This window comes from Dasypus novemcinctus, chromosome 26 (genome assembly GCF_030445035.2).
Source record: "Dasypus novemcinctus isolate mDasNov1 chromosome 26, mDasNov1.1.hap2, whole genome shotgun sequence".
NCBI lineage: Eukaryota > Metazoa > Chordata > Mammalia > Cingulata > Dasypodidae > Dasypus > Dasypus novemcinctus.
The window spans coordinates 6408060-6425032 of NC_080698.1; the positions used below are offsets into that span (position 1 = coordinate 6408060).

The following is a 16973-nucleotide window of genomic DNA, read 5'->3' on the forward strand; positions in this document are numbered from 1 at the left end:
CTTGTTCTTATTTCAGGTGCACAGGTTCACAAGCATAGTCATTAGTATCAAGGGCTCATTGTTGGACCTTCCTTCTTTTTTGGTCTTTGCCCTTGCACTTGGGGGATTGTTGCTGTTCCTTTAGGGACTGTGATAGCGCTCCCATGGCTAGGAACTCAGCACTCCCTCAGTTGTTGTTTTTAATTGTAACTACTATGAAAATATCCAAACATTTTTATGTACCCTGGATATATGCCCTGTAGAACTCCTTGCCAACCATGTGTCCCCTGTCAATAATATCCCACACCAGTATTCTTCCCCTGCCATTGTTGAACCTCTCTGTAATCCAAAACTTCTTCAAAAGTGAAGCCCAATATAGTACCAGGTTCCATTAATAGTAAAATGGAATATAGTGATGAGTTTAAAGGTTAGATATAGAATACATATTAATTTAGAAAAATTAAGGTAAAAATAAATTGGGGTATCAAAAAATTTAAAAATGAAAAAGCTTTGTTTTTGATATTTTGCCTTCCATCACTGCAATAAGTGTTGCCCTGTATGCAAATTGGCAAGGCAACTATTTCCGTCTTTTCCTCAGTGTCTACGTCCTATCTTTTTCTTTTTTCTTTGTTCCTAATTATTAAGCTTGTCTTCACAAAAGTTTTAGATTACAGTAATTCATATATACAATATACAGTACTCCCACATATCCAACATAAAACCCTTTTCCTTTCCACAGCAATAATCTTTTTACATATACTATATTTACTGAAACTGAGGTACAGATATTGAGAAGACAATAGCTTTCAAACAAGGTAGCATTCGGGTTGACATTGTGGTTTATATTTTAGACTATACAATTTTCTAAATTTTTAGTTATCTTATGTTCTACATTATGATTTACATTTTAGCCTATCAGCCTCTATATATTTTTGGTGTAATTTAACATGTCTTATATCCATCCTTGCGTGCTCTTGTAGAACACTTCTGTTGCCCACACAGTTACATTGGTTCCATCTATTCAATACCTCTTTCCCTCTTTCCCTGTCCCCTTAGGGCCCACAGTGACAGTCAATCTTCATTGCTTGAAGGGCCATGTTCAGAGATACTTGCAACACAGTGTTGAGGGCTTGACATGGTCAACTGCCCTAATGCACTGGGAGCTGCCATTTCTCTCAAGAGATACAATTCCCTCTATTTGAGAACATCAGTCCTCCCCAGGATGTGGGTATACCTTCACTCTCATTATATCAGTCTCTATCCAATGATGTAACCTACTATGGCAAAATGAGCACTCACATACTCCCTAGGAGCCTGTCCTGCGTCAGATTATCCCCTTTAAGCATCTTAAACAGGTAACCTTCCTTATTTTATTTTTGAAAAAGTTTTCTTAGCATTATACTCTCAACCAAATACCTGACAATCTCCTATGTTCGTATGCTGCCCCACCCTCCCCCCAATTTCTTGGGCAATATTACCCATCCTCCCATCCCTAGCCCCCCTCAAGCCCACAAAGCCCCACCCAAAGGTATTCTTAAAATGATGGTTTCTTCTCCTTGGTGCCTTATGGAAACCCACCCTTTCCACAAGCTTGCCCAAACTCCACACCTCTCCTTCCAAGAGTGTTGGGGGTGATTGCCACACCTCACCCAATCTTTAGGTTAGAGTCTTAACCCCCCTAGTACAGTGTTGTGAAGACAACATTCCCCCTAACCTTTGGGATACAGACTCAACCCTCTCAGAGCAACAAGCTGACCATGTGGCCTTCCCTGATCTTTGGGGGACAGATCCACCCCTCTCAGATCTGTGGGGTATTTTCCTTAACTGCCCTAATCCTCGGGGAATGTGCTCCAACCTCCCTGTACCCTGGGGCAGCAAAATGCTCCCAGAACATTGGGCAGGAACATCCACCCTCTTCAATTGCTGGGGCAAACTCACCCTCTCTGTATACATGGGTGGGGTTCCTCTCTTGGCCCAAAGTGATGTCTTAATTCCATGGATCTCAGCTTCCATGGTTTTCCTCTTAAAGCTGTTTCTCCTTCAATCTCTCCTTTCCATGTCCCTTTTAGTTAAAGCTGACAGTGGTTTTGTTTATACAGCTCTCTCAAAAAGTCTGTTGATTTAGCATGCAGGAAGCAGGGGTCCATGCCATCAGACATTAAGACTTTCCACAAGTCTTTCCGACATAACTGCATCTTCAATCCTGATTTACAAGTTCCAAGTTTAGTTAAGTCCTCCCATAGGGCACTTTCATCTGGGATCTTGATTTCCAGAGGTTTGGAATTTCCAGAATCAGTTTCTGTTTTCTTTGTGCCTGACAGTTCAGTCCTCAGCATATCTCTCTCATCTAGCATTTTGCTATAAGCTACAAGCAGAAGCCAAGCCACATTCTCAGGGTTTACTTTGGAAATTTCTTCAGCTAAATGCCCAGGCTTGCCATTTTCAAATTCTGCCTTCCATACAATGCCACGAGTTAATCTTGCTAAGTTCTCTGCAACTTTAAAACACGGATTGCCTTTCCTCCAGTTTCCAATAATATTTTCATCACTAACTTCTAAAGCATCATAAAAAGTCTCTTTAGCATCCATCTCACAATTATTTCCTTCTAAGTCCTTATCAAAAATAACTTTAGGCTCTTTATTGCTACCAACAGTCTCTGCAAAGCAATTTAGGCCTTTTCCATCAAGCATTTCACAATTGCTCCAAAAAATACCCCTTACCCATTTTTAAAACTGTTGCAGCATTTCAGAAATTACAAAAACACTCCCCCAGTCCTTGGTACCAAATTCTGTATTAGTCATCCAAAGGGGTGCTGATGCAAAATACCAGAAGTTGGTTGGTTTTTATAAAGGGTGTTTATTTGGGGTAGGAGCTTACAAATACCAGGCCATAAAGCATAAGTTACTTCCCTCACCAAAGTCTAATTTCACGTGTTGGAGTGAGATGTCTGCTGACGTCTGCAAGAGTTTAGGCTTCCTGGGTTCCTCCCTTCCAGGGTCTTGCTTCTCTCTGGGCTCAGGGTTCCTCTCTTCCTGGGGCTTCCTTCTCTTTCCTCTGTGAGCTTACTTCCCTGGGCTCCAGCTTAAGACTTCAGCATCAAACTCCAACATCAAAAACCCTCCAACTCTGTCCTTTGCCATGTCTTTTATCTGTGAGTCCTCACCGACCAAGGGGTGGGGACTCAATGCCCTAATGACATGGCCCTTTCAAAGCCCTAATCATAACTTAATCATGCCCAGATATAGACTGGATTACAAACATAATCCAATAGCTATTTCTGGAATTCATAACCGTATCAAACTGCTACACTCAGTTTCAAAGCCAATGGGCAAGAGTACCTGTCTCACTTTCTGAAGCCTCAGCAAAAGTCTGAAATCTCATTGGCTCTTATTGGATCATGTGTCTGTCCCTGGACAGATCATTGCTGCTGGAGGAATGGGGTGCTCTGATTGGCCTGTGTGAGTCACATGACCCCCCTAGAAACTGGCATGGAGTCAGCCCCATCGGAACCATGGGAATCCCGAGGTAGAGGGTGTGGTGGCTGGATCCCAAATGGAAAGATCTGTTTCCCCAGAATGGGGGGTAGATGCGGGGCAGTAGAATCCTACAAAACAGTGCAGAGTTGCACAAGGGTCCCTTTTCTTTTTCCCCCACCTCCCTTTCCATTATGTTGTCCCTGTTAGGTTTGCAACTCTTTAGCTTCTGGTATCTTCCATCGGGTAGTGTTGAATATTCTCTGAAGAGAGTTAACCATTTTTGTTTTTTCAAAACTCCAGCTATACGTATTTTGTGTGTGTGTTGTGGTAAGGTAGATAGATAGTATTTCTCAAGTTTCTTTGAAGCAACTATAAAAGTCATTGAGGGAAGTGGATTTGGCTGAACTGAACCGCCTACCACATGGGAGGTCCAGGGTTCAAACCCCAGGCCTCCTGACCCGTGTGGTGAGCTAGCCCATGCTCAGTGCTGATGTGCACAAGGAGTGCCGTGCCGCCCAGGGGTGTCCCCCGCATAGGGGAACCCCACGCACAAGGAGTGCGCCCCGTAAGGAGAGCTGCCCAGCGCAAAGAAAGTACAGCCTGCCTAGGAGTGGCACCACATGCAAGGAGAGCTGACACAGCAAGATGACGCAACAGAAAGAGACACAGATTCCCAGTGCTGCTGACAAGAATATAGGTGGACACAGAACACACAGCGAATGGACACAGAAAGCAGACAACTGGGGGGCAGGGGCAGGGAAGGGGAGAGAAATAAAAATAAAATTAATAAAGCTTTAAAAAAAAGTCATTGAGGTTGGGACCAGAAGTGAATTTGAATTTGAATCCTGGGCTACCCCCTTTTCAGCTGTGTGACAGCTTTTCTTTGCTGCCATTTGAGGAAAGGAGATAGTAATATATATCTCGCAAAACTGGCTTTTAAACTTGAGGTACCACAGAATCACCTAGAGGGCTTGTGAAAATAGAGATTATGGGCCTGTATTAGTCAGGGTTTGCTATGGAAACAGAACTGATGATACAGAACTGTATCTTTATACATATTGATGTACATTTTTATGAGTTTTAAAAATAGGAATAGTTTCATGTGACTTTGGAGATAGGAAAACCCAAATTTCATAGGCGAGACCAATGAAGGTTTTCAGTGAATTCCTCAGGAGAAGCTGGCTGGGTGAAGTAGAGATGGAAATTCTCCCTTCTGAATGCTAAAATCGTCACTTCTCCTTTTAAGGCCTTCATCTTATGGGAGAATTCTCTTTGTTGAAGCAAACTCCTCAGTTGATTGTAGGTGGAGTCAGCCATAGATGCAATCAATTGACTGATCACTTAAGTCTACGAAACACCCACAATAACTATCAGGCCAGGGCTTGCTTGACCAAACAGCTGGACACCAGACCTGGCCAAGGGGACACATGAACTTAACCAACTCAGGACCCCCACCCCTGGAGTTCCTGGCAGGGGTGGGTCCCAGAATTTGCATTTCTTACAAGTTCCCAGATGATGCCGGGGAACCCCTCTTTGAGAGCCCCTGGGGTAGAGATGAAAGCGCTGTGTCCTGGTGGGTGGCCAGGCACAGTTGTGACGGTGAGTGATGTTAGCATCTGCATGGCTCTTGTGAGGACAGGAGCTACTCCGTGGCTCATCACACAGCAGCGTTGTCCTTGGGGAGACGACATATTCCTGCACGGAATATCCCTTCCTGAGAAGTTCCTTGTTAGCCTCCTGAGTGGCGGGGAAGTGGCTGGATCACCTCCTTGCTGGGTTTAATTGTCTTCTCTCTTTCCTCCGCAGTACTCTGGCTTCCAGCAGTCTGCTGACAGGTGTTTTCTGTGTGGCCATCTGATAATGGATATGGTGAGTAGAGCCAGCCGAACAAGACAAAAGCATAACAGGAGAGGGATGCATTCCAGTGAAGAAATTAAGGACGGAGAACAGTGTTTCTTATCTTCATTTGGTTTTATTGAAAGGAGACCCCTGTGCGTGCCGCTCGTTGGCCCTTAGCGGAGCCCACGTTGTTGGCCTTTATCACGTTGGCATCTTGCCTCTCCAGACTGCCTGATGTCGTGTTTCTGATAATGCGCCGCCTCCTTTGGTCTGTTTGGATCATGCGACCTCCTCTCTGATTTCTCTGTGATCCTGGTAGGGTTCCAAGTGAGATGCCAAATGGAGCCAGTTTTTACTGCAGAAATCTCAGCTACCCTGGAGTCAGGGGCCAGACTCAGAGCACAGTTGTTCTGCCCCTGCCCTCCCCTCCCGCTGTGTTGCCTGGCTCAAGCCAGTCCTCAGATGAGTCTCTAGGGGAGGGACTCTTGACCTTTTTGTTTCACGGACCCCTTTGCCAGTCAGGTAAAAACCATGGACTCTTTACTAAGTTCACACTATGCTGTGTATTATTTAATAAGTATATCACACCCGCACCAACACATCCCCAGAAGAATAATGTATTTTTGAATTTCAATTCACGCTCACAGACCCCTGACTAAGAACCCTTGCTCTAGGGCCTGTCATTTAGTTCTGAAACAGAGGAACAAGGAGCTGGTTTTATACATTCCATTCTCACTTAGCCACTTGCTCTCTGAGGTCATCTCGGGCCCCAGTATCTTTATGTCTTCAATAGAGAGCGTTTTCCTTCCTGGCCTCCTTATGTGTTTGTGAAGTTAATGAATATAGAGTTGTATCCTGATTTAGGAATCACATGGTTACATCAGAGACTGGCTTTTAAGAATGCCTTCAATATACTGGTCAACAAAATTATTATATGACATTCTTTTTTTTTTTAATGAATTAATTCCCTTTCTAAGCTGACCAGTTTCTTCCCTTCTCCCCATTAGATGCTATTTAAATCCTTGCAAATTTTTTCCTTTTACCTTTTTATCGAGAAATGACTGGGTGGATTTTTTACCTATGCACATAACCATGTAACCACCACTCAGATCAAGGGGTAGAACATTTCCCACACCCTGGAGAGTTCCTTCTTGCCTGACCTCTCTCGCCACAGATGCGTTGGCTGGCGTTGGAGCTCCATCATCATACTCTGGAGCAGTGTGGGCTCTTTGGTGTCTTTTCTCTGAGTTAAGTTTTTGAGAATTCATCCATGTTGTAATCTTATCAGGAGTACATTTCTTGTCATAGCTAAGCAAAATCCCATTGTGTGGCTATACCACAGTTTACTTATCCAGTGCTGATGGGGATTTGGTTGGTTTCCAGTTGAGGGCTGGTATGAATAAGTTGCTGTGAACGTTCTTGTGCATTTCTTTGGTGGACAGAAACACTCATTTCTGTTGGTTATTTTCTAACATTTATAAAACAACAGTGACCCATGGCCCTGCTTCTTCGTGAAGAGGACTTGTTGCTGTCTAGTCTTGGCCAGCTCACAGCAAAGCTTGGCTCATGAGCAGAGCTGTGTCCTCGTTAGTAGCCGTGGCCTCCCCTGGAGCGTGGCTGTCCTCCACTCGCACAGCAGGAAGCGGGCAGGAGCCATGCCACTCACCACCACCTTGGCTGAGCACCTGCCAGACTCCCTGGAGCTCCGTTTCTTTAGCAGAATTTGTTCTTGTTTTGAGAGTCCTTCTCACAGACCACTGCACGTGAGGTCCCAAACTTGATGAGCATGATTATACTCTATTCTTTGTTCCGGATGTCCTAAGACTTCTTTGGGCTTCTGTGTGTTTCATTTATCTGTTCCTGCCTGACAAACCACCCCAGAACTTAGTGGTTTAAAACAACAGTGATTTATCATTTATCACGATTACGTGGGTCAGGAATTAGGCCAGGGCTCAGCGGGGCAGTTGTCCTGCTCCCCGTGGCCTTGGCAGGGGTGGCCTACTCGGCTGCGCTCAGCTGGTGGCACACTTGAACTGGAATGTCCCAGAGGTCCTCTCACTGTCGGGCCCCTCTCCCCATGGCCTCCAGTCATTCAGGGGTCTAGCCTGGACTTCCTTCACCAAGAGAGAGGTCATGGAAACTACCAGTCTTCTTGAGTCCTGCTCTCAGAAGTCTCACATCATTTCCTCCTCGTTCCACTGACATAGAAGGCCACAAGGCCAACTCAGTTTCAAGGGAAGGGGACCTCTGTGCAGATCAGTGTGTGTGTGCAGGGAGGGCAGGACTTGCTGGGAGCCCGTGTTTCACAGCTCTTCTCTAAGACTTGAAAACTTTTAGAAAATGTCTGTCTGGAAGTGACATCCTGTTTTAAAGACAGGAATTTTAATAATGCAGAGAAAGATACCGTCAGATACCGCACTTGGCTCTGCAGAAGCCCCGACTGACCAGCTCTCTCTAAATTGTCCTTGTGTGTTCACTTTGCTAATGGAGCAGCTATTAGAGCTGGAGTTTTCCAGCTCTAGGTTGGAACTGGACATTTTCCCATATTAAAAAACTGACTACAGCTACTAGTCAGAATGCAGCAAAGTGGCCTCTTGGTTCCCCTTGCCGTAGGCACAGTGGAGGGTCAGTGAACGTTCAGGGCCTCTTTCTGGCAAGAAGGGCATCGGCGGGGGAAGGGCGCCTGCATTCCGAGGTGCAGGTGAGCAGATGCGCTCGGGAAGGCCGGCCGCGTCTCCCCGTGTTGGCAGCTTACTGCAAAGAGGAGGGGCCTCGAAGGCTGCCGCAACCCCCAGGGAACAAGGACGCTTGACAGCCGAGCCAGGTCACTGCCGTTTTCGGGGAGCTAGGAGAGCAGAGTCCTCCTCCCGCCTCCTCGGGGGGGTGCAGGGTGCGATCAGCCCCCCGGCAACACCCGGCCAGCAGAGGTGCCAGCAGCAGGGAACTGCCCCACGGCTCTCCCAGCATCTGGCGAGTGTCCTCCTTGTTGGAGGGACTCCTTGTGGCCCCGTGCGGGCGCCGATGCCCCTGCCTCCTCTTCGTAGACGGGCGTTTGGGCACGTCCTTGTCGTGCTGGCTGTGGCGCCGTTGTCTGCACCGAGGTGCCTGGCACAGGTTGTGGCTCGGGTGGCTCTCCTCTTGAGCCAGTGCAGATGCTTTCACCTGCAGGTCATAGAAACCCTGCTTGTCGTCCTGGGAACCTCTCGTTCTCCACCCTCGTGCGCATCTGGATCACCCGGGGGCTGGTTAAACGCCGAGTCCACAGGCCGGGGAGCCTGAGCACGTGCATTTCCGTCACGCTCCCAGGCTGCAGGTGGGGGCTGCGGTTTGAGAACCAGCTGCTTCAGGAGGGAAATATTTTCTCTGGCTTTACCAGAGTTTGGAGGTAGCCGGTTCCACGGTGCGTGAACTCAGCTGCCGACTGAGATCACCAAGGGCGTTCTTTCTGTCCCTCCGCTCTGCCACCCTCCGTGTCTCGGCTCTACTCCAGTTTCGGGATGGCTGCAGCAGTTCCGGGGGTCACATCCAGATCAGCGACGCTGAGAGGAGGGAGGTTTGTGGGCCTTTCTCTTCATTGTGTAGGAAAACAATCACACAGAGGCTTTGCATCACTTGGATTTGAAATTACACAGGGGCTGGGTTGTGCCTTCTAGGTGATAATGCTACCGAGTCGAGGCTGGGCAGGAGGCACCCAGGAGGCAGGTGTTTAGAGTTGTGTGCCTCTCCCCCCACCAGCTCTGCCATTTCCACGAGGAATTTCATCTCATTTTTCCATGTCCTTGCTGCTTCTTCCCAAATCTGGTAGTGATCCATTGTGGTCCTGCTTTGCGTTATTTGCTGCCTCTTCTTAATGGGTTTGGGCTCTGGGAGTGACCCCAGCCCACCATAGCTCAGCTTTTTTAAAGGAAGGAACCAAAGCAGAACTTCCTGCCCTGAAAGAGGGATTGGCAGGGAGCCCTCTAGATTCCCTCCCGCCCTCGGGACCCTGTGAGAGGTTTCTCACGTGGGGGAGAAGGGTCCCTATTTGCTCTTCCTGTTTACGCATCCAGATGGATGGGTCTTTGCCACCCCGTGAGGCGAGGATCCCGTGCGCGTGGCTGCTCACGTGGCCCGGGCCCTGCCACGTGCCTTCGCACCCGGGGATCCCTGCTGAGCCCCGGCCTCTCGACTTTTTGCCTCCAGATCTTGCAGGCCCTGGGGAAGTCCTACCACCCTGGCTGCTTCCGCTGCGTCATCTGTAACGAGTGCTTGGACGGCGTGCCCTTCACCGTGGACTCGGAGAACAAGATCTACTGCGTGCGGGATTACCACAAGTAAGGCAGCCCCGCGGGCAGCGCCCCTTGAGCGCAGCAGGCACAAGCTGCCCGCGCCGCCGGCCACAGGCGGGCGAGGGCCCCATCGTTTGGAGGGTGCAGCAGGGGCCTCGGGAGGTTGAGCAGTGACAGTGCACACAGGGCCTGGCTCTAGAACCCCATTTAGAGGCAAAACAGAAACCAAGCCCCAGGCCCGGCTTCCCCGCCTCCTGCGGGCTCTGATTGGACCTTGCCTGGAGGAGCCAACACAGGCCGGTCTCTGCCTTCAGCAGAGTTGGGGGGAGCCAGACGCTGTAACCGGGAACAAATCCAGAGCAATTCTGAAGGCCGGCGCAGAGAGGGAGCCAGGCCCAGTGGTGAGGGGAGGGCTGGAGGAATGCGGGGGGAGCGTGGGCGGAGGCCGGGGCCGGGGGCTGCCTCCCAGAGACACCCCCACAGGCAGGTCCCTGCTTCTCTGCTTCCTCCCTCCAGGGTCTTGGCCCCCAAGTGTGCAGCCTGTGGGCTCCCCATCCTTCCCCCGGAGGTAAGTTGCTTTCCCACACCTGCTCCTGGCATCCTCTAAGACTCGAGGATCTCCCTGGGGTCATTGATAAGCTCGTTGTCCTTCCTTACACCTTTTAAAGATCCTTCCAGAATCTTACCCCTGAGATAAATCCTCACCAAGCAGGTCCTTTCTCTTGGCTGACTGCCCCGGACCAGTGCCCACCTTGTACCCTCTTTGTCCCTGTGGTCAAACTCTCCTCTTGAGTTGCTAGGTGAGAAGATGAGCTGGAGAGCTTGTGTTTTGTTTTTGTTTTTTTACTTTATTTTAATTTTTATTGAAGTATATTATTCATACATGTATACACATAAACAATAAGTATAGTAAAGATTGTGAACTTACAAAATAAACATACAGGGTCTCATACGTCACCCCTCCACCAACTCTTTGCATTGGTGTGAAACATTTGTTACAAACTGTGCAAGCATCGTCACAATGTTACTGCCAACTATATTCCTTATCTTACATTTGGTGCTTTGGTTGTTTTAAAAATAAATGCCCTCATAGGCTTCTGGGTTTTCCCTGTTCTCTGACATTCCAAAAGTTAGAACTAGTGTCACTTCCCCTTCCTGTTCCATCAGCTAAATTGGCTCTTTCTCCGACAAGGGTTGGGGTCCCCTGCTGAGTTACCCTCTTCTAAGGCTCCATCCCTGCTCCCTGACCATCCCGCCCCCACCCCTCGCCCGTGGAGCCCCTGACCGGCCCTCTGTGCTGTTGCTTTCCTCTGGCCCCAGGGCTCTGATGAGACGGTCCGCGTCGTCTCCATGGACAGAGACTTCCACGTGGAGTGTTACCACTGCGAGGTAGGTCCCTGCCGGCCCAGGGGAGGGCTCCCTGGTTGACAGGGCATGAGATGGTCAAGGCCCTCCAGAGCTACGTAGAAAACGGGGGTGGCCCAGAGGGGGCTGGGGCAGGAGAGGATGCTGGTGTTCCGGGTATAAAGGTCTTTATTACGTTCTCCTGTTTGGAATTGTCAAGCCCCGACATTGTCACAGCAGCTCTTCCCTGCAGCTGCAGCGCTCCGAGGGTCCGTGGAGCCGTTGTCAAGCCCCGACACTGTCACAGTAGCTCTTCCCTGCAGCTGCAGCGCTCCGAGGGTCCGCGGAGCCATGGGTTGCAGGGCCTGTTTGGGGGTCAGCTTGCCGGGCAGGCGACATGGTTCGGGAAGACGCCCTCCCCTCCGGCTTGCAGGCTGTCCCCTCTGCCAGGAGCCCCAGGAACCGTGAAGAGCTCCCCCACCCCCAGAAAAAGCATGTGGCGGAGTGGTGGGAAGGTGGCCGGGCCCGCCTGCCCGTCCTGTCACGTCCCGGGCTGAGCGCCGGGGGCCGCCCCACGAGCCCTGTGGAGTGTCAGCCGGAATTAAGTGGATTCACCCGTGGAAGGGGAATTAGCCTCATTTCGTGACCCTGTGGGTGGGCAGGACGGGGTGTGGGGGACACAGCGTGACCCCCTGCCAGCACTGAGGAATTAGGCGGGGTCGTTGTCAGTGGCACCAGGTGCCTGGGGGAAAAGGTGAAGCTGTTTGCTCAACAGTTCTAGCCACACATTCCTGACCACAGGGGTAATTTTAAGTTTCCTAGTCGCCACTTAAAAAAGTAAAAAGGAACAGGTGGGATTAATTCTTAAGATAATATTTTATTGAACACAATATAGCCAAAATATGACCAACAAGTAATCAGATAAAAAAAAAGATGTTGGGGCATTTTACATCCTGTTTTGGCCTGTCTTCTAAGTCCGGCGTGTTACACGGAGAGCACAGCTCAGCTGCTATGAGCCACGTCTCCAGGGCTTGCTGGATGCGGGGCGCAGGCTCGGGACGGGGCTGTTTGGGGGCCCGTGGCCCCGGCCTCCATCCTGCAGCCTGTTTGGTTTTGTTTTCTCTGGACGTTTCTGCCCCCCCCCCCCCCAGGACTGCGGCCTGGAGCTCAATGACGAGGACGGCCACCGCTGCTACCCGCTGGAGGACCACCTGTTCTGTCACTCCTGCCATGTCAAGAGGCTGGAGAAAGGCCCCTTGTCAGTGGCCCCTCACCAGCACCGCTTCTAGCCAGAGCCTCTCACGGACCTGTCGGCAGGCAGGAAGCGGGGGCTTCGCCGTGAGAAATCTGCCAGCGCGTGTCTGGTTGCCCTGGGGTGGACGTGGAAGGGGGAGGGGGTGGGTGGGTGAGTCGGGTGCCGCTCCTTTAAGCAGGGAGGCGAACCCCTCCCTGGCTGGGACGCGTGTCTTCCTCCTGCCTTCTCCGCTGCCACACCGTCATCAGATTACTCAGGAAGACGCTGGGCAAGCCCACAGCACGTGACAGCGAGCAGGCAGCAGGAGACCGCATGCACCTCCCGGTCCCCTTTGGGAATAGCTGTGCTTCGAAGGGAGAAGTGGGGTGTATTTTGCAATATCCCCTGAAGAGAGAATTCTGCTGCCAGTGGATGCAACCCTTCCATTCCCCGTTTTGGAAAACACTTGTACTCAAACACCCCCCGTCCCTACCGTCACCCCCATGCCGTCACACATCCACGCCCAGGGCGTGACTGAGGACCCCTTCGGCCCCAGAGCGGCCGTTCTCCTGTAGCACGGCTGCGCTGTTGGAGTTGCATTATGGCAAGAGGGCGGCTCTTGCCCGGGACTTGTCTCCTGGGAGGAATTTACTTGGTGAACTGGACGGAGCCAAGCTTGAAAGAAGCCAGGCAGGGTGTCCTCCTCTCGTGCGTGTCCCCGCAGCTCTTCACTTCCTCGAGGGCGGTGGGGGCCCTGTTGTGAGCAGGCTTGCTGTGGGAGGACCTGGTGCGGGCGCCAGGCCCCCCTGCCCACCGGTGTGTGCTTTTCTCCACCCCGGAGCTCTTAAGCCTGCAGCGTTGGCGTGTCCCTGCGGCCCACGTGGGGAACACGCGCGGCTCCTGTAACTTATTTAATAATGGGCCTTCTGGAAGGCCTCTTTGGAAGCGCCAGAGCCCCCCCTCACTGAGGAGAGTGTGTGTGTGTGAGATCTCCAAGCCAGCAGGGGAGGAGGGGTCTCGGGATCGATGATCTTGCTCATTCCACCCGCTTCTCTCTCGCCCAGTTCTCGGCACAGGCGTCACGTTTAAGAGACCGGTAAAAGGTACACTGCTTCTGTCTGTCTGTGTTTCCCTCCACCTTCGGTCTTCACACACACAGATACCTCACCTTAGAGCTTCACCCATCGCAGGCTGAGGAGGGACCCGGCAGTCAGTTCGGGCTTGGGTGCCTTCTCAGGAGTGTTGGGAAATGCCGGCTTCGCTCAGGAGACACTCCTGTGTGTCGGGACCTTGGGCACTTCCCGAGAGGTCAGCCGGGAGCTGCTGCCCTGTGCATTTCATCGTCTTCGCTCCCCAGGGTGGCAAGGGCTGAAGGGAGCGCCACACACTGGCCAGGTTTCAAGGCCGCCTCTGCACAGAGGAGGCAAAGTTTGCCCTGCAAGGTGCACTCCTGCGGCCAGAAGTCAGTGTCCCTTGGCATTTCAATTAGAAGTAGCATTAAAAAAAAAGCTGACTGCTGTTTGCCTGCTTTGCAGAGGGGCCCGTGAGCAGGTGGCAGAAGGCTGGGGACCTATTTGCCATTGTCGGCCAGGCCAGGTGCCCGGGGCCACCTCACCTGGCATGAGCACGAGGCCTGGGCAGCTGGGGCCGCGCTGCACACGGGCACATGTGGACTCAGACTTTCCTGGGCTTGGTTCCACTTCTAGGCCACACTTGACTCATTTGGTAGCAGCTGCCCTTAGGAGGCCCACTCCTGGCCCATGGATTGTTTTTCCACTTCATTACACTTTACTGCATGCATTCTGTTGGAATTCTTTGGATGGATGTCACTTTGGCCCCGGCTCTGGGCTTTCCTCGGTTCCTCTTCCCAGGCTCAGGCTTGTGAAACCAGGAAACCAGGAAGCGCAGGTGGGCCCTGCCATGCGCCTGTCTTCCCACCGGGCTGGCGGCGACAGGAAGCCAGCAGCTGTATCTTATCTTGTTTCCCCCAACCTAGGAATGTCTCTGGCTTGTTGGCAGACCTTTGTTCTGCTTTCAAGTCAAGCAGATTGTCTTGGAGCCATAGGAGTAATAGAGATTTGTTTGCAAATTGGGTAATCAGTAAAAAAATTTGCTTTTCATTTAGGAAATGAATTTTTTAAAGTGGCCTTGACTGAAGTGCTTCAGGTATCTTGGCAAACATGCCACTGTATAGCAGTGAGGAGGAACAATAAGAACTTCCAAGTGTCCTAGAAATCCTAGAAGCAGCTTTCTCTCCTTGCCAGCTTCCCTGGAGAGGGCGCATGGGGAGGATTCTGGCACCAGTTTTGTTTCTTGCATAAGCACGCCACTCCTTCTCAGACCTTGTGTCAAAACCATGAAGAGACGTCCACCTCATATTTTAAACATTCTACAAAATATTAGCCCATTGGAACTACAATGGGTTGTATTTATGCGTACCTAGAAAGAAAACAAACATGAGGACCTGGTCAATCAGAGTTAATGCTTGCTTTTAAAGTTGGAGCACATAGGCCTCCTTGAGTTCCCAAGCCAACTGCTGGCCTTTGGAGAAGAGGAGGTCAACTGCAGCGTGATTCCAGACTTTAAAGCCAGCTTCTCCTTTGCCTCATTTGGCCAGTTGGCTTTTTTCCCGTCCCCACCCACCCTCGCTTTGAGACATTCCAAACCTGCTTGGGTGGTCTGAGAAAAGCCAGCCATCCATTTGGCCTGCTGTACCATTCTCTCCGACAAGCTGGTGTTACTTCCCCATCTGTTGTTGGGTAAATAGTGCTTTTTTTCATCTGTTACCACACAAAGGCACTTGGTCCTATTTAGGTCATCTGTTCCTCTGGTGTGGGTGCTGCAAAGTCCACTGAGGTGACTCGGGAGAGTCCTGGGTGCCCGATAGGATAACCAAGGGGTGTGGTGACCTTCAAGAGCCATTGTCACCTTGTGTCCATGGACACAGCACACTTCCAAAATGAAAAGCAGAAACGTTAGGACGTGAGAGAACTGCTGGGGATCCAGCGTCCCTTGCAGCCCTGGGAAGCGCCCTTTGTGCGCCATGTCCCACGTGAGTGCGAGTGGGAGAGCTGCCAGCCTAGGTCGGCCCTACTTAGTGTTCTTCTTACAGCTCAGCCGAGAAACCAAATTCTCTGCCAGGATTAAGTTCTAATTACTATCTGAATACTACTACTATCTGAAGTAACTTTTTAAAGTAATAGAAAAAAAATGAATAAGAAATATTAGCTACCTATTGTTCTGAGCCAGAACTGGACAGAGGTGGGGAATTTCCAAATAGTGTATGAGAATTTCACTGTGCAGGGAAACCATTTTCTTCTGTATTTCTAGTTTTACTATAAAATTATTCAAAATAGCATTATCATGAGATTATTGAAAATTTTACTGTTACTATAAAATTTTAAAAATATCTTGACAATAAAGCTGCAAAGTTGGTAGACTATTAAAGTGCTCTCTAACATAATGATGTTTACTGGGTCTTCTTTTGTGTGTGCCTAGTAAGCAGATGGTGCTTTTTGCTAACTGGATTTGGTCGTCTTTTAGAGCTCTAGATTCTTCAAAAGGAACATATGGGTATGGAGAACTGTTGCAGGCTGAGATCTTACCTTACCGGTCAGGACATGTCAGGTTGGCCTGCTGTGGTTTCATGGATCTTGGCAAGTTATGAGCTGCTTGGTCAGAGACAAAGGACAGTTTATTGCTTACAACAGCAGTAGCCAGAGTCTCACCATCTGTGTGGGTGCTCCTGGCCCCAGTTCCTACAGGGACCCCTCGAAGAGGGCCAGTGATGCCAGCATGTAGTGGGCTGCGTGATAAGAGGAGCCCCAAACTTAGGAAACCCCAACCTTTTATAACGGGCAGTAAGCCTGCCTTTGTTCCAGAGAGACACAATTTCTATCCTTCAAGACCCCTCGATACACGGACATCCTTGAGTAGAGAGTCTGGCACTCAGGCAGTCAGCACCTGTGACGCAGGATGTGGAGGAACACAAGGGCAGCTGGGAGCATCATTGGAGCAGGCAGCAGGTTCTTCAGCAGCGTCTTTCAGAGCTGTGCCGAAGTCGTGGCCATTTTATTTCCTTCCCTTTTTGTCTGTGCTACTGTTTTTTTCTTCTGAGGCTATTACCTAAAAATGAATTTCTCAGAAGCGAGTGTCCCTCCAGCTTTGAGGCAGCCACATGCAGGAAGGCAGGACTTGCAGAGATACGATGGGGCTGAGTGTGTGGTTGGTGGAGAGGGCGCAGCTACTTGCCATTTCCGGCTCCTGAGCCTTGTTTTGGACTTCGATTGAGTTCTGTGGCTGCCAGCCAGGTTTGCCAAGGACAAGGAAAAGCAGAGAGTAAAGGTGCCGATGATCGTGGTGCCTGAAGCTGAAAGTATAGCTTTTCAATCGCTGAAGGAACGCCTATTCTGATTTTACACACACGGGCTGCTCTTTGTCTAGAACCCTGGTGCTTCAAGCAATGAAAGTTTAATCAGGGAAATGGTCTGGAGCCGTGGGGTGCTGGTAAACTAGTTTTCTGGGGAAAAAATAAAAAGCCCTCCTTTGCAGTGTTGGCCAGTTTCTATGAGGTAAACACTCACCATGGCCAGTTTCAGTAGCTACATAGCCTAGTATCATGAGGCTGTGAGGAGCTCGTCGCTGCTCTCTGTCAGAATGTGCACTAGTTTTGTATCGCCGCTGTAACGAATGACCACAAACTCACCACCTCATAGCTGTGGAGATGGAAGTGTGACACGGGTCTTATAGGGCTGGATCACAGGTGTCAGTAGAGCCGCATTCCTTCTGGCAGCTCTAGGGCAGATTCTACTTTTTGCCTTCAGCTCCTAGAGG

The 16973-nt window shown here is 50.3% G+C and overlaps 1 protein-coding gene across 1 annotated transcript in view; it reads left to right on the plus strand.

Annotated features, from left to right (window-relative positions):
- LIMD1 (LIM domain containing 1) overlaps window positions 1-15603 on the plus strand; it is a 94472-nt gene extending 78869 nt beyond the window's left edge. The window contains 5 exon segments of the mRNA XM_058288818.2: window positions 5262-5324; window positions 9477-9607; window positions 10079-10130; window positions 10883-10951; window positions 12058-15603. Coding sequence (XP_058144801.1) covers window positions 5262-5324; window positions 9477-9607; window positions 10079-10130; window positions 10883-10951; window positions 12058-12195 — 453 coding nt within the window. The 3' untranslated portion in view covers window positions 12196-15603.
- Window positions 15604-16973: the final 1370 nt, after the last annotated feature.